This window comes from Canis lupus, chromosome 14 (genome assembly GCF_003254725.2).
Source record: "Canis lupus dingo isolate Sandy chromosome 14, ASM325472v2, whole genome shotgun sequence".
In the NCBI taxonomy this organism is placed as follows: Eukaryota; Metazoa; Chordata; class Mammalia; order Carnivora; family Canidae; genus Canis; species Canis lupus.
The window spans coordinates 60044656-60062794 of NC_064256.1; the positions used below are offsets into that span (position 1 = coordinate 60044656).

The 18139-nt window shown below is 41.2% G+C and overlaps 1 protein-coding gene across 14 annotated transcripts in view; it reads right to left on the reverse strand.

Moving 5' to 3' along the window:
• CADPS2 (calcium dependent secretion activator 2) overlaps positions 1 to 18139 on the reverse strand; it is a 454345-nt gene that overhangs the window by 17835 nt on the left and 418371 nt on the right. For 12 of the 14 annotated variants that reach the window (XM_025477139.3, XM_025477137.3, XM_049093873.1 and 9 more), the window contains 3 exons: positions 17007 to 17090; positions 16869 to 16901; positions 5421 to 5528 (listed from right to left, as the gene is read on the reverse strand). In XM_025477139.3, the coding sequence (XP_025332924.1) occupies positions 5421 to 5528; positions 16869 to 16901; positions 17007 to 17090 (225 nt within the window). Of the gene's footprint in view, positions 1 to 4396; positions 4598 to 5420; positions 5529 to 16868; positions 16902 to 17006; positions 17091 to 18139 lie in introns of those variants that run through there. The other 2 variants (XM_049093862.1, XM_049093864.1) reach the window with 2 other exon arrangements.

Consider the following 18139-nt stretch of genomic DNA (forward strand, 5'->3'; position numbering starts at 1 on the left):
CCGGAGACAGGGAGCTCTACACACACCTGCGAGGGCCCGGGAAGAAGGCGGGATGAGGCAGCCGCTCCCAGCCAGGCTCTGTTGTTTCACTTACTCTTGTGAAATCAACAGGATAATAAGCCGAATTTTTAAATAAGGTCAAGGACAGTAGCGTTGACTTTAACTGGGGATGGATAAATGCCTGCGTTGCGAGGCTCGGGCCCTGGTGCAAAACCCTGTGCTCCAAAATCTGAGAATCTCCGCCCTTCCGTATCTGGGAGGCCAGAGTCGGCTGGCGCACACACGGAAAGGGAGTTTTATTTTGAGAGACATATTCTCTTGTGATGGGTTCAGGTTTTTGTTTTCTTTGCGTGTTACCGTATCTTACAATGGCTACTGGACTCATTTATATAGTTTAGGTCCATTTTAGTTAAAATGTTTAACTTAGAGTTTCTTTCCTCAAAAGAATTCTTTTCCAGGGAAGTCCTGAGAAATGAATCCTTTGTAAAACACTATTTAGGTGAATATAACTGATTAACTATCATTTAAAGAATTACTTTTAGGTTTACAAGGCATCACAACGTTTTAAAAAAAATCTCGTTGAAACTCTTCAACAATTACATATTTAATCAGCTTATATCACAAGAGAACGTTTAATCTGCATGATTTACCAGTTAAACACCGCACCTCGACGTGTCCTCAGCAACACGAGAGCTGAAACGAAATGGTTTTAAAGGGCCCGGGGCAGGGCGATGCCCATCAGTGCGGAGGCCCGCAGGTAGGTGGGTTCGGCGTGCGTGCTTGGCCAGAGGCGCAGCTTGGCCGGCCCCTGATACTCGCGGGCACTAGGGAACGACTGCGGGGCCACGGCTGCAGCCGGGAGCCACCTCCCCCCGGACCCGGAGCTCCAAGCTCTGGAGCCCTACCCAGCCTGTCCCCTCCCTCGGGCACCCGTGGCTTCGCCAAGTGTCCTGAGGCCCCAGCGGGTGGGAAGAAAACACCAGAGTGGACGTTAAAGATGCAATTTAAGAATTAGAAAATCTTTGCCAAACTGCCGGAGCGGGACTAGACAAGTGGTAGGTGGTTTTGATTTGATAGAACCTTAGAAACGGTCGCTGATGGGTAAGAGGGAACCCGGCCTGTGGTGCGAGAGCCTGCGGACCTGCAGAAAGACCCCCTGGTGAACCCTCTGGCTACGGGACAGCTTCCTTGGGGTTTCTCTTACCCAGATAAGACATATTTTTCCAAACTGAAAAATTTGAATTTAACGTATAGACTTTAAACTTAGCATGTATAACACTGACCACTCACTCGAGAGGATGGGTGGTCTCTGTTTAGAATGTTCTGGTTGCTCAGACTCAGCACGGATACGGAGTAGACGAGTTCCAACTGACTTTCTGAATTTGGGGCTCGGCGCCCTGGTGGCAGATACACGGAGTGTCATACAGCACAGCCATATTTTCGTATAGGATCTCCTTGCTACTTTATCTACTGCACTTTGTACTGCTCCTTGGGGGGACATCCTGCTTTCACCGCCACGACAACCTTACGACTGGCCACTCTGGGGTGCGAGACTCAGCATCCAACCAGCCCGCTGATTTTGGTCATCACTCACAGCTAAAATTAAAACTCGTTTAATTTCGTTGGTTTAAAATCTGGAAGCTATTTCAGAAACCAGCTGAAATCCTAGACCAGTTTTTTCAGTTTATATGTGATGACTCTGCTGCATTTTGAGCAGGCGACAAAGCTTCTCAGAATCCACCCTGACAGTCGGCAGTGGAGCCGAGGCTGGGACTCAGGGTCGTGGACTCCTGGCCCGGCCCTCTTCCCCCAGGACTGCTTTACCACTTCAGATTTTGTAAGTTGAAAGCATGATAGAGGCAGCACAGACTTTGAACCTGAAGCACAATTTCAAAGTCTGATTCAACAAGTCGCTTGTCTTCCTCAAGTGGGAGATTTCTTAACCCTGAAAATAAGGACAAATGGGGACGATGGCATCTGGCTGAGCTGGCTGGAAACGAGTGAAGTGCCCAGCCACCTCCTGGTACAAGCAGGCGCCCTGGGACAGCTAGGGCTGGGATTGCTCCTGCGATAATTTGAGAGAATTAGGGATATACCTTAAAACAAACTCAGTTCCTTTTAGGAACAACATGAATCTGCCATCGTTTATTTAGACTTAAAAAAAAAAATTCTGTTATGCAAACAATGTTTTAGAAATTTTACCACTTACAGAATGGAGAATATCTTGGTTATTTGTCCTAATATTAACTTTGTTGATCTTGCAAGAGTACTTCTGGCTTTACTGTTTCAAGACCTAATGTAAAAGTGTAGGATTATCTTTAGGACCTTGAAGAGAATACATATTTTAATCATCCTTCTCTTTAAGATTTTGAAGATAAGGAGCAAAAACACTGTTGTCCATGGAGGCCAGGACAGTAATAATAGCAGCGTGAGACGTTCAGGAGACTGGGTCATGGCCCGTGGCTGCACGGGCTGTGTATGGACGACTGTAGGAGGTGTCCCCAAACAATGGACACAAATCTAGGGCGATGGTCATTATGTGTCTGTAGGCACTGCTACAGTTATTCAAATGGAACCTAAAGTATTTCAGTACACATACCAGGGACAATTAAGACGCTTAAATGATCAAAAGTTTTTGAGGACAGAAACACCACAAGGAACTACTACTGTCAGGGAAAGTTTCATAAAGTTTTTAGTAGTTTTTCCCATGCGTGGAGCGTCATGCAGAAAAGGATTATTTAGTAAGACACTCAAGTGTTGAAGTGTTGGTACTGGAGGCAGGACGACTACGTGTCTTCAGAGTAACTTTTATGTAAAAACGTTGCAATTTGCGGCATTTCCAAAACTAAGCGAAATCTCGACCGGGTTAAAAGCATATCCTTCTTGAGGAAGGATGCTCTCACACAGCAGGACCAGAACCTCGATCCCCTTTACCCTTATCTGGGTTGGTCAAACCCCGGAGCGTTGACTCACTGTAGGGTGCTCGCATGTACGCGCTGTGTGCTGCGCACGTTTTCCTCTGCGGCTGAAGGCAGGAGTCTCTGTTTCCTTCCTTTCCTTCTATTTACTTCTTACTTTAATTGGAATAGCAAAAGTTTGTCATGAGGCCTGAATAAAATTGTTCTCTTCCATCTTTTTCTCTGTAATAGACTAAGGTTGCCAACAGTATTTATAGGGTCATTATTTTCAACTGTTTCTTGACACCTAACAATATTATTTTAAGCTCCAGCCAAGAGGATTTCCAATAATTATATAATGTCTCTCGGTAATGATCTGTTGCTTAAGATACACATTCTGCTTTACCTTTCAACACATACTTGATAACCTCTCATTTACTAACTATAATTGAGGCAAATTCAGTCTTGGCTAATTAGGGGCTCTTAGTAGCCCCTCATACATGTTATTCTTGATGACATATCAATAGAATTAGGGTCTACTTTTTTATTTTTAATTATAGTAATAAAAATGTGCAATTTAAAAATATTAGAATGTTTAAGGACATTATAACTATTTTACAAATAACAAGTCCAGTGTCCTACTGGGGATATGCAAAATGACAAAACCTTCACAACCAAACCAGAATTGCTTGTCAAGCATTCCTTTCAAAAGCTAACTTACAGCCATGTCAGATGCTTAGGCATCAAAGAAAAGTGTACCTCATCAGGACAGTTAAACTAGGCATCATTTTGCACGTGTGTGTGTGTTAAGCAAGCTCTTTGCCCAAGGTGGGGCTTGAACTCGACCCTGAGATCAAGGGTTTCATGCTCTACCTACCAACCAAGCGGCCAGGTGCCCCTCAACTAGACATGATTCTAATGTCGGCCCCTTTGCATCCACTTCAGTTAGCTCCATTCGTTATTGTGGTCACACAAAAAGTCTTCGAAAAAAGTTTGGTGAAGGGGCTGGAGTTGAAGTAGGTAATATCTTTATAGAGAAAGAAATTCTACTTCTGCTATGAACTGCTGGCAAGCTTTGTAGTAAACAGGTCACCAGGATGAAAAATTGAAGACGTTCACACACACACACACACACACACACACACACACCTACCTACAGTGGCCTATTTCCAGATGCGTCTACCTGTTTGCACCATAGAACACGTGCTTTAGCTATACCAAGAGCAAACATAAAGGGAACAACATCAACCCAATTTCCTATCCTGTTCAACATTTTTGAAAATTACCACATAAGCAAAAAAAAAAAAAAAAGTAAAAAGAGAATTTGGAAGTAAAACATATGCTTGTAAATTCAGAGCAATACCAAATGGAAGCAGAAGTTGCTAATATGGTTTCAGTATTTTGTAAAAGAGCCAGCTGGATAGATGATAATTTTTCTACCCCTGCAGGGCATCAAAGCTTTTAGGAAATCATTCTTTTCACACATATTAACACTTAGCTTATTAAAACAGATGATACTTTTATTGTAAAACAGCCTGGGTAGAGGCTAGAAGTGTAAAATATGAAAGGGAAGACTCATTTTGACCACCCAACCTGACAAACAGCGAACACTGACACAACAGACCATGGTGGAGATGATGACGTAGCAAGACCTTCTGTACCTGCCACAGCTGAAGTGTCACCACGAAGCCCGTGAATTGCTGTTATGAAAACATTTGCAGTAACTTGCATAATTAAATGAAACTGCCAGAAAAGCATTTCTAAAATGCAGGGGAGATGTAACATAAATAAATACAGTTCAAAGCAAATATTCCATTTCAGAATCAGCATTGTGAATGATGTGAAGTTACAACCCAGCAAAGTGCCACTTCCTTTGACTTGACTGTTAAATAATTACAAATGAGTGACAACATTGTGATTGAAATGGATTGCTCTCTTAGTTTCCTTTCCAGACACTAGACAAGTGAAACTTAATGATCACGCTCTCTAAGACCACAACCTCCCCATTGCTAGGAGTTGCCAAGGGTAAATGAAGACTTCTGTCCTGACACAACTGCCGGGTTATATTGTGAGTGGGCATCAGGGCTGTAAATCAAGATAAAAATGTTCAGTAACTGGGGAGTGGCAGATATTTGGCTTCAGTGCACTTTATGTCTTTGTTTAACTAGGGAGCATTATTTGGACTTGAGAAACTTTTATAGGAGGAGCCAAATCCATTACAGCATGATTCTGTTTATGGAAATGATGCTGTACACAGTGATAAACTGGCTATCATCCCGCTTGTTAAAATTAACCTCAGAAGGTTTTTGAGACTCTCATTCTAACAGTGACAGTTTTCATGTACAAAAGAAGCCAATTAAGGCTTCTGTCAACAGTCAGAGAAATAAAATTATCAACTATATTAGCTGCACAGAAGAAAAAGGACCAGGAGAGGAGCCTGCTTTGCAAACACACCAGCCAAAGGCGGTTTTTCCTGCACATATTTCTAGGATGCCAGGAGGCCTTGCAAGGGCAGTTACTTACATCAAACAGCTTTTCTATATACATTTCTTCATTGACCTTCTCTCGAAGGATATCCTGGTTTTGCCGAACAAACATGATATAGGTATCTGCCAAATCCATTCCTGGTTTCTGTTGTGGGAGCAGAGCGTGGGGAATAAAAGATCAGGTCTCAGTGGTGAAAGTATTATTTAATCACAACCTTAGAAAATAATTCACTCTATCATTTCAAGGCTTACATTAGTAAAATATGCTCAATAGCAAAATTGACAATGCACACCTTCAGTAAATTCCCTAATTAAAATAAATAAAAGTTTATTACTGACGTCCGTAACTCGAGGTCACAGTCATTCATCATTACTAAAAGGAGTAGAGAGACATGTGGCTGTAAAGTACCAGTTATCTTTTTTCTTTAAGGGCTATCTTGAAAGGTTAATATGCCAAGCAGTAAAAATGAATGAATTTTTTTAAAAAGTCCCCAACTGCAATAACCATTTCTTAATTGCCAATATAGTCAATTGTCACTGTCTCTGGCTCGTTATCCATATAAAAAACCAAAAATGTTACTTTTCCTTGGATTGCCCTTCTCAACTACTCTAGATGCTCAAGGCATACAAGCTGCATTTTCTTATTGAGTAAAATATTATTGGGAAGATATTGGGCAAAAATTTTAAAGGATCACAAACTGAAATGTAAACCGAAATTTTGAGGATTATCCATTGCTTCTACTCATTTATATTCATCAATACTACGTCAAAGATTTATTTTATTTCAGAAATACAATAAGAATATTGATGAACCAATTTTCTAAGAAGAGTCTAAAGTGGGAATCAGGTAACTTTCCGAAGTTACCCAGCGTCTGGTGTCTTGTAATGCCAGAGGAGAGAGGCCAGTTAATACAATTATTCCTTGTTACAGAGTCTACAAGATCAGTCCCAGGAAGGGACAAACACCTGAATGGCTTCTAAAAAGTTTTTCTTCTGGACTTATCTTTAGTAAGTTTCATATAGTTGGACTAGTTAATAAAAATACTCATTTGGACGATCTACACTTGTGGTTGATTCGTAATCTGTACTGAGCTATTTGTTTGATTAGAATACGGCATTAATCAGAACAAAATGGTGGAGCTAATGCTCAGATGAGTCACCTGGTCTTGCATCATTAATGTACCTTATAACTTCTATCAACGGACTCATTTTGCTAAAGTAAATCTTGCAAAGAAATGAGGTGAAAGAGAATATGGGTCATTTAACTATTACCACTGAGGGGGAAACAGGTCATAGTTCTGAATAAGGCAGCGCCTCTCCTTAAAGAACAACAAAAAGTTCTTATCGCTTTTTGGGGGGTGAGTATGGGGGGAGTAAATTTTATATATGGTGATAAGACTGCCCATCTCTTCACCAGTGTGTAGGAAATGAACATCTCATTAACAAAAATTAAATTGGTTTCCTGGTAACGGAGTGGCTTCTGGGTCCTGAGTGTCGCAGGAAGCTCTTACTGCTCTTACATTTGGGCAAAGGGAGATACATACCACGTACAGTCAAGGATCCTTTCAAACATGTCCCAATATAAACAAAATTAGTTATTAGTTATGATTTGAAACAACTACTTAAAGGTCTTCACTGGTCTTTCCTTGAAGAGCGTTCATGTACCACGTGGTGACTATGTTTCAACATAATGGAGGTAACTTACCCAAGTCATTCCTTCACTGTTTTTCCACCTAATTCTCTTAAGCAAGGTTTGAAAGTTTAAATGAAATGACAAGGATAACCAAGAATGAAACGTAGGGTTGTTTGTTCTTTTTTTTTTTGGGGGGGGGGGGGAGTATGTGTCATGTATCAGTTTTTCCAGTGAAGAGGTCGGGTGATTTGTACAAAGTTTATTACTATTAATACTTGAGGACGGCTGACCCGTAAGACAAGCACTTCTCTCCACGCTTCTCAAACTTTGTCAAAGCACCGAAAATGAGAACATTCAGAAAATGTACCGCACAGAATGGAAATGACCAGACGACACATTTCTATGTATAATGGGTAGTGAGGCGGCTAGGCTCGGCAGCTCGAGGCAGGTGCCTGGAAATAAACCTCTGTGACCTACGTACGCATACGCTGCAGTGGGCACCGCCTGGCTGACCTGGGAGGCAGAGAATATGCCAACCCAAGGCTTGCTCTCTCTACCATTTCTCCCCCCACTCAATGCCAGTTTTATTTCTCTCTTTCCACAGAAGAGTAGGCTTGAGAGTTTTATGTAGTCAATCACTTGACCCATCAGCCTCATTGGAAACGAAGCTGTAGCTGGGGGGACTGGGGAATAGTGACTCTAAACATGTGGCCGTGGCCGTAGACTCTAAGGTCTTTTTTCCTGTTTCTTTGATCTCCTTCAAGATAACATTCGACATAATGAAACACCAGCCAGGAAGAGTTTATCTTCTAACATCTAAAACTAACAAACACTTTACAGTTTAAGCCCAAAAGTAAATGCTGTTCCTGATGGCAGACCCAAGGGAAATGATACTGAATCCATGGGTGCAGACAGTTCTACAACTTTCTAAGGAAAGAAGAATCTCTGGTTGAGGGTGTGAAGTGAAGCTCTTTTAAAAGTTTATTTCAACAAAATTAAGTGCTTGTCCTTTTCTTTTTTTGAAATTGTATTTCCTCCCCTTTTGGCAAATTAAGATCCACTTGCCTGGAAAACAAAACCCAGAATTCTTACATTTCTCATTAGCATTATTTCTTTCTTTATCTTTGAGCTGTTTACCTATTCTTGAAACTGTGACATATGGGAATTTCACACCTAGTGAATATATTTTCATGTAGCTGTGGCATGAGACTATAATCATTAAAAGAATATACACAAGTAAGAGTAACTGCAACAGTTGGTGACATTTACCAATTAGAATTCTAGTTCTTTATCCCTTCCTTTAGTGTATGAAGGGTAATTATCTCTGATAAATTGCTGAAAAAAGATGTAATTTTCCTTTTAAACAGTTTCTACTTACAGTACAAATGTGTTTGGATAGAAGACATTATCACTGGTTCAGTGCTCCTTTGTGCAAAGACTCTGTTTTATGGCAGTAAAATTTACATACTTTGGAAGTCACTGCATCTAATTCTATTATTACATGTTATGCATTTAACTTCATCATTATACGGTACCTTATTAGGAAATGAGGTTTTGTTAAAAAGTAAAAACTGAACACGCTGTTAAGTTTTTGTTTTGTTTTGTTTTGGTGTGTAAACGAATGGGATGCTCGAGGCTGCCAGGCGGAGACAAGGAATTCCTACACATGCTGGTACAGGAGGGCGTCCACTACCCTTCCAAAGGAGACGTCTGCTAAACTTCAAAAACTGTGGCTTTGGATGAGTTTTTAATCAAGAATGTTGTGTTCTACAGAGCTATGTTTAGAAATCTCTTCTATACTGGTAATCGCAGTTTTCTTAACAAAATTGAGGAAAGAACATTTAAAATCCACATAGCAAGCACGCTATGCATTAAATACCACTGAGAGTCAATGCTTTTTTTCATCCCCCCATTTAAATCTCTGAGATCCTTGGTTCACTGGGCACTAACTTCTCCATCTTATCAGGGCAGTGCTCTCTAACGCAAAACAGGAGTTCTCGAATTCTAATTTGATTCAAAAAAGAACAAAATTTGACTAACGAAGTCCTAATAAAAGGACACAAATACCTAAAAAATTCCTCTATGATCATAAAGGAATCAATAAATGTGGAAGAACATGAAGTATGGTAAAGAGAGTGCCTCTTGACTTCGGCTGCGTAAGTAATTGAAAACCAGTGAGCGAGTAAGTTTAAGCAAGGGTGTAAGCTCCAGCAAGTTTTTTTTCAAGCATTAATCACTGGTTAACCTAGTGAGATGAAAATGCTGTTTAGAAAGAGAGAAAAAAAATTCCTTGCTAATTATACGCTGCAAATGCTCTTACTTCCTGCTGCTACACCTAATCCCACAGGTGCACGTCTTCAGTCCCCTATTCACGGGGAGGTGTGTGCAATGCTGAAGTCATTTTCCACAGCAACGGATTTAGATGCAGAAGAAGCCGCTTAACCTTCCACGGGAGGTTAACAACACACTATGCAAACACTGTCATGGTGTCTAGTTAACAAGGAGACAAATTTTGAAATAAACTATTCCAGCCTCAAAGATGAACCAGAAGCTACAGTATAATTGACTTAATTTGAAAGTATACTTCTCAGAACCTACAAAAGCTTGGAACCTACAGAACCTACAAAAGAGTGGAACTTTGATATCCTGATTTCCGATAATTTGCACATATGGATCTTCTGAGATTTCAAACAATCACAGGTCTCCTCAGTTTGAAATTGTAATAGGAGGAATTTTTATTATCTCAGCTCCAGCATTTCAGATTCAGAAGTAGTCTGTAATTGATCACCAGGGACCGCAGGACATAATTCTACAAACATATGACTTATCCAGGTATTACTAACAATACTATATAGCTTTCTTTCACTGTGTAATATACTCTTTATTACCTTGGCATTCATGCAGCAATTTCTATAATTTTACATCTGAGCGAAAATGTTCTTAAAGTTAAGCTTTTCAAAAGCATTTAGAGTAGGCTAAATAAATTCTAGATCCTCGAAAACTTAAATAGGTTTGAGCATACCCATGATGATTTTGTTGTGAAAATATATCTTTTACCAATTCCGTACAAGTGGAATGATTATATTGTATTCACATAGAAAAGCAAAAGGAAACAAATGGAAGTAAATCCTTCAAACTAGATTTACCCCGTCTTAGGTATTACATAAGCCGGGGAAGAGGAATAATTCATAAAAGTGGGGGGGAGGGGGAGAAATGTGAACAACAAAAACATCACAAGGATATACATTTTTCAAGATTTTCTAATAATAGTGTATCTGACTTTTTTGAAACAATGAAAAAAAAATCTCAATGTTCTTAAAAAAAACAAACAAAAAACCCATAAAACCCTCCACACTATGATTTCAAGCAGTGAAGTGGCCAGAATTACCTTTCTCTTAAATTCAGCAGTATTCCATTAACACTGTTATACATTTTGACTCCCAATTGGAAGGCAGAAAATTCAGGTTTAAAGACAATGTCACCCACACCCCCTGGAAAACATCTATTAGACTTGGGACACGCCTGTTTCCCGTATGCACACCTCCTTCAATCCCACATTTCTAAGGGAGAGACTTCCATTCCTCCTCTTGCTCTGGATAACGATCTCGATCTCGGGTCTGCTCCCCATGAACATAATTAGTAGAGAGCAGGTTCCTACCCTAATGCTACCAGAGTATATCATACCAGAATCTGCTGTGATTAATACTGAGACCTCACAGAGTCATAATGTTTTCACTCTTAAACTCACATGGATGCTTCACAGGATTTCTTCTACACAGTGATATGTGGTTACTCACAGGTGTAAGCATTTGCACGTACAAATATTTTGTCGTATAGTCGTGGAAAAAAAAATCCTTCCAAAGAGGAGGTTATTTTAAATATGAAAAGGGATACTGAATAATGGTTTAAAACCTTAGCCTGAAATACTCCAGGAAAAGAGGCAGGTGGACTTTGAACTGAGATTTATGGGCTCAAGGTTAATCCCGTCATGTCTTGCCCATTTGACACTATGAGCTTCCGGTATTTCTCTTGCTATTTCTGTAATAAGGATGACTAACATCTCAGAGTTCGGAGGGACAGGTGCTGATACAGGACTACCGAGCAAGGAAAGTGCTAATATGTGAAGCACGTAATTCCTTTACACTCTCATTTTCATAAGTAATGATTATGATGTGGAGATTTTTTTTTTAAGACTATTTATTCATGAGTGACAGAGAGAGAGAGAGGCAGAGACCCAGGCAGAGGGAGAAGCAGGCTCCACTCAGGGAGCCCGACGGACTCGATCCGGGGTCTCCAGGATCAGGTCCTGGGCTGAAGGCGGCGCTAAACCGCTGAGCCACCCGGGCTGCCCAAGGTGAAGGTTTTTGATCCCACAGTTTATAAACATGTTCGCTCACCTCTCCCTGGTCTGTCTACAGGTGTTATGATGTCAACCCTACAAACTACACGGAGGACTTGAAGACGTGAAATTAAAATGCCGTGGGTATTATTTAATTTAGCTTTTAAAAGTGAGATTGACTGGGACCGATTTATTCAGTCCCAATTGGGAACATTTCAGATTTTGGCCTCAAGGGGCCTTGAGGATGTTGGGATGTCAGAAGTCCAGCAGCGGTCCCGGGATTTCCTTCGTAAGGGAAGAGCCAGCCAGACAAAACAGACAACAGAGAAAACAAAAGAAGAGGAGAGAAGCAAAATGCTCATCTGGGCAGGGCAGCGGGCAAGCTCCGCGCCCCTACAGCGGGGACTGTAATCTGGTCCTGCTGTGCAGCCCTCCCTCCAGGGCACTATGTCCCTGCGGGTAGTGCTCCATTCTCTGGATTCTTCCCGGCTCTTATCCTGACGTAAAGCATTGAGTATTCAAGTGGCCTCATCTAAGAAATAAATAGTATCTTGATGCAAAGGAAGGAGGGAAAATACTGTAAAACTGACCGACTACATCATTATTTTTAATTTTAAAGAAAGCCTTTATTCAACTGTTAACCATCACCAATGGGCACTAATGAACCTTTTTTTTTTTTTTTTTTAAAGTAATTGCTACACCCGATGCGGGGGTTAAACTCACAACCCCAAGATCAAGAGTCACAAGCTCTACCGACATAGCCAGGTGCCCCTGACTGTACCTTCAAAAGTCACCTCTGACACGGGGCACCTGGTGGCACAGGCGGTCAGACCGTCAGGTCTTGGTTTTGGCCGGGGTCTGATCTCTGGCGGTGGAGCACCCTGGGCGTGCAGTCCGTTGGGTGTCTCTCTCCCTCTTCCTCTGCCCATCCCCACTGCAGGCTCTCTCTCTCCCTGGATAATATTCCCCTTGTCTCATTCATCTATTGAAGGACATTTTGGTTGCTTCCAAGTTTTGGTGATTACGGGTAAGGTCGGTAGGGACATCTGTGTGCAGTTTTGGTGTGGATGTTCACTTTCAAAGCGGTTGGATAAATACCTAGAGATGCAGTGGGTGGGCTGCATGGTTAGACTAGCTTTGTAAGAAACTGCCGGTCTCGTAAAGTAGTTGTACCATATTATATTTACACCAGCAATGAATGAGGGTCCCTGTTGCTCTGCATCCTTGTTAACATCTTGCTATTGTCATTTTTTTTTTAATTTAAATTTCAGCCACACTAATGGGTGTGTAGGGGTGTCCTTTCATTCTCTTAACAGTGCAGAATAGTTCATTATTAAGTCCAATTTACATTGTTTTTCTCTCATGGATGTTTCCGGTGTTGTTGCACCTAAAACCTCATCATCAAATCCAAGACCACCTATATTTTCTCTTATGCTTTCTTCTAGAAGTTTGATAGTTTGCATTTTGCTGGTAGGTTTTTGATCAGTCTTGAGTTACCTTTTTGTGACTGATGAACCAGTGTTCTTCTTTCTCATGAGTTTCTCCTTAAAAGACTGCTTTAGAGAGGTGTAAAACTCCACCTTGTTGGAGTTTTAGCATAAAAAACAGTAAGAGTTAACAGCAACTTACAGCTTTTGAGGTTGATATTCACCGGCATCAGTGATTGAGGTGTAATGTCCAGATCCGAGGGAGGAAGTCCTCCCTTACTAATCTCCCAGGGCCAGACTCTATGATTTAGCATCCTCTGCTGGAGCAGGGGGGCAGCTTGATTTAATACTGACACTGGCATGCGAATCCCTCGAGGGAGCGACGAGTTACTGGCACGATAAAGAGCCTGGGTCCAGTTGTTGTGGCTGCTTTAACGTACGTCTGTTTCTCTACCTCTTTCATCCTAGACACGGACTGGCTTGCGGGCAGTCAATGTATATTGTTAATCACGTAAGCCCAGAGCCTAGCACTTGGTGTTAAATAAATAGTGAGTTCAGTGAAGACACTGAAGACGTCTAATAGAGACAGTAACAATTCCTCCGACGATATATCCCTTTGACCAGCCACCACATCCTTTGGGAAGAGGAGGCATGACTTATTATCATCAACTATTTGAAGGGCTATCATGCAGAAGAGGGTTTAGAATCAAGGAAGAATTCACAGAGGTGCAGATCTTCAGTTCATTAGACATAAGCCTGCAATCACCAAAAAAATTCACGGAGCCTGAATGAATCTCTGTGAGGGGTATGAAGGGAGGGCGGTTTCTGCAATGAGGCGGAGGATGAATGAACCGCTTTCTCTATCTTTCAACTCTCAAGTTCTGTAAGGTCTGACAGATCTAGCACAAGGTCAAATTAAGAACCTCGAAAGCCGTGGGGCGCCTGGGTGGCACAGTCGGCTAAGCATCCACCTCGTGGTTTTGGCTCAGGTCATGAGACTGAGCCCTGGGTGGGGCTCCTCTGCTCAGTGGAGTCTGCTTGAGATTCTCCTCCCCTCTCCTCTGCCCCTTCCACTCGTACTCTCTCTCTCTAAAAAATAGATTAAAGTCTTAAAAAAAAAAACTTCAAAAGCCCTAAGAACAGAAATAATTATGGTATCCCATTCCATTTTTAATTCAAAATAAAAACAAAGCTGTATTCTAAAGCATGTTAGGAATTTCAAGGAATTTCACATGTTCCTACGATTATTTGTCTTAAGATAGGGAATATAAATTCTCCTTAATTTTTCCTTTCTCTCTGTTGTGCTGTTCTTTTGCAAGACCCTATACATGTGATTATTTCTGCTTATTGCCCAGTGCTGATTTTCTGATTCTTAGGTACAAGACAAAGAGGACACCAAGAATTCTTTGGGAATCATTTGTGAAATAAAAAAGCCTTGTTCCAAAGAAACTCTATGCAGAGCTGGGAAAATCCATAGCCTTTTCCTTAAAAAATATCCATTTATACTCTTAACTACAGGAAACAAACTGATTGTTACCAGAGGGGAGTTAAGTGGGTGGGTGGGGGGACAGGGGAAGTAGGGTTTGGGGATTAAAGAGTACACTTACCATTATGAAAAAAAGGTTTAAAATATTCATTTATAATAATTATGGCAGCAGTAAATCTGGGGGTTATTCAGTCCACAGTAAAAATAAGAGCCATTTAAGAAGACGTGAACGGACATTTCTCCAAAGAAGACATACAAATGGCCAACAGATACATGAAAAGATGCTCAACATCACTCGGCATCAGGGAAGTAACCACAGGGAGATCCCACCTCACACCTGTCAGAATGGCTAAAATGAGTAAGTCAGGAAACAACAGATGTTGGTGAAGATGGGGAGAAAGGGGAACCCTCTTGCACTGCTGGTGGGAATGCAGGCTGGTGGAGCCACTGCGGAGAACAGTATGGAGGGTCCTCAAGAAGTTGAAATAGAGCTACCCTATGATCCAGCAATTTCACTACGGGGTATTTTTCCCAAAGATCCAAATGTACTGATCCAAAGGGGCACCTGCACCCCAATGTTTTATATCAGCAATGTCCACAATAGGCAAACTATGGAATGAGGTCGGATGTGCATCCACAGATGATGGATAAAGACGTGGTCTACCCGGACAATGGAATACTATTCAGCCATAGAAAGAGTTTTCTTGCCATTTGCAATGACGTGGATGGAACTAGAGGATATTATGCTGAGCGAAATAGGTCAATCAGAGAAAGACTATCATATGATCCTACTCATATGTGGAATTTAAGAAACAAAGCAAGAGGATCATAGGGGAAGAGAGGAAAACATAAAGCAAGATAAAGTCAGAGAGGAGACAAGCCATAAGGGACTCTTTTTTTTTTTTTATGATAGTCACACAGAGAGAGAGAGAGGCAGAGACACAGGCAGAGGGAGAAGCAGGCTCCATGCACCGGGAGCCCGACGTGGGATTCGATCCCGGGTCTCCAGGATCACGCCCTGGGCCAAAGGCAGGTGCTAAACCGCTGCGCCACCCAGGGATCCCAGGGACTCTTAACCATAGGAAACAAAACTGAGGGTCGTGGAGGGGCACGTGATGAGCACTGGGTGTTACACAGGCTGATGAGTCACTGACCTCTACCTCTGAAACCAATACTACATTATATGTTAATTGAACTTAAATAACATTAAAAAAAAATAAGAGCCATCTACAACTGGTATACAGAGCTTGCCAGTCCCTAAACCACTAACGTTCATAATGACAAGCTAGATGTGATGCTACCCAAGCACAATCTCAAGCAAAGATAAGATGACTTATATTCCGTTTGTTTGTTTATTTATTTATTTATTTATTATTTTTATTTATTTATTTATATTTCATTTACTTATATTCCATTTTATGTATGTATGTATTTATTTATAGATTTTATTTATTTATTCATGAGAGACAGAGAGGTAGAGACCCAGGCAGAGGGAGAAGCAGGCTCCACACAGGGACCTTGACGTGGGACTCGATCCCAGGACCCCGGGGTCACGTCCTGGGCCTAAGGTGGTGCTAAACTACTGAGCCACCCAGGTTGCCTGACTTATATTCCATTTAGTTTCAATTTGTAAGTTTTATTTTCATTGTGCTCAAATTCTTTGCAAAGCGATACATATGCCAAGATACATGATTAAACAGAACATAATAGGCCTTGATCATACATATGTCATAATAGGATGAAGGCAAAACGTAATTGCTTAGGATTATCAATTTAAAATATGTTAAGTGTAACACATTTTATAATTGTAATGTAAGTTACAAATGTAACTTGTTGATTATATTTGTCCTGTGAATTTTCTAATGGTAGCTCATGGTATCTTAATCTTTGAACAGATTTACAGGTTACAAATTATTTCCCAAGAATTCTGCAAAATGCCAAGTGTTTAAAATAAGTGAATATTGATTCATACTACATTTTTATTTAGAAAACTAGTTATTTGGGGCACCTGAGTGGCTCAGTGGTTGAGCGTCTGCCTTCAGCCCAGGCTGTGACCCCAGGGTCTTGGGATTGAGTCCCGCCATTGGGCTTCCTGCATGGAGCCTGCTTCTCCCTCTGCCTGTGTCTCTGCCTCTCTCTGTGTGTGTCTCTCATGGATAAATAAAATCTTTAAAAAAAAAGAGAGAGAGAAAACTAGTTCTTTGATTTAACTGGTTCATCTCTATTGTTACTTTAACTCCTATGAGAAACCTGGCACAGCTTTCATATAAAGCGAAGAGACAGTAAGCATTTTTCTGTAAATGGTCTGAGGCATTTTGTACCCAGTCCTGGAGTATTAGAACCACCCGAGCTGACATGTTCTCATAGTGACTTGATCTCCACGAGAGTTCCTGAGTTAAAGTGGAGAAAGGACACTGAAATCACCATGTCAAGCCTTGTTATGAGAGTTAGCACTTGCTTAAGGAAAATAAGCTGCTCCCCGAGGGAATGGCACTCACTGCTTTAAAGATCTGAAATAAATCTGTGGTAAACCGTAATTATTTAAGATAGAGTTACACACACACACACACAGTTTTTAAAAGCAAATAAAAAATACTTACTGGAACATCAACGTATTTTGCAGCTGCTTTCACCTTAAGTGGAAAAGAGATAATTATGAGAATTATTTTCTTAACTGCTAGATAAGCACTATGACAGCAGTCAAAAGACAGCAGAAGAGAACTCATTCAAATACTTACAGTGAATGACAGGATGGATGAAAAGAAAGTGCCTTCATCGTATCTTGACAGCTTGGATAACACCCCTTCCAACACTGAAACAAACTGTAATCATTTATAGTGAGTATTTAGAATGTTACAAATTAATAACAGGGGGAATAATTTCTGGACCAACTTCCCCCACAGCACAAAAATCCACAATGAACAAAGTGACAGCAGCGGAGGGCTGACTTGTAAGGTTCACTGTTTCATGTGAAGATGAGCCCTACGGCCCTTTTCCACTGCTGGAAATAATACACACACAAAAAATTTTTTTTAAGATAAAAAAATAATATGTAATAGCAGCCTTTTCACAGAACACATGAGTTATTTTAAACCTTTAATAAAGAAGTTGAAGTTCCCGAGGCTAACCTCAGTACTGATGTTTAGAAGCAATGATGGTCAAGCTTCCTCAAGTTCCTTTCTCTCATAGTTGGCCATTCCCTGACCTTCTCTATCTATCTATCTATCTATCTATCTATCTATCTATCTATCTATCTATCTATCTATCATTTCTATCTATTGAAGAAGTTGAATAAAAGTGACCAGGTAACAGGAGGAATGTGTGACATTCGATGCTCCTGTGACACTGCAGGGAAGCCCGACAGTAGGCGCCGGGCCTTTACCGAGAGGCTCTAACTAGACACACAGGGATCAAATCTGCTCTCAGAAGCTTACGAAGCAGTTGGAGAGAAAACAGACGAACGTGCTGCAGGCTGCAAGGGAAAGAGCCCGAGACCGAGGTTCTAGATCCTGATTCCAACACTGACCACCGTGGGAGCTCGGGCCAGCACGACGCCCACGGGGCCCTCCACGGTTACCACTGTGCGTGCGCCCACGCCCCGTGAGTGTTACGGATTTAAAATTCATCTCACGAGTGCTTTACGTTTCTACAAGTTCATTTCCTCTATGAAGTTACAGCTAAGACGTGTACGCATCCTATGACCAAGGGTGTGGGGAGTTAGAGGTCATCGAGTGGAAATACTAAGACAGGAGGAGAACTCAGTAGGAATCTACCGCCGCACATCTTTCCTCTTTAGAACCAAAATAACACGTGCTATTGACAAATTATAAACTCCCAAAGGGGGACTCCTGACAAGGTTTTTCAAATACGA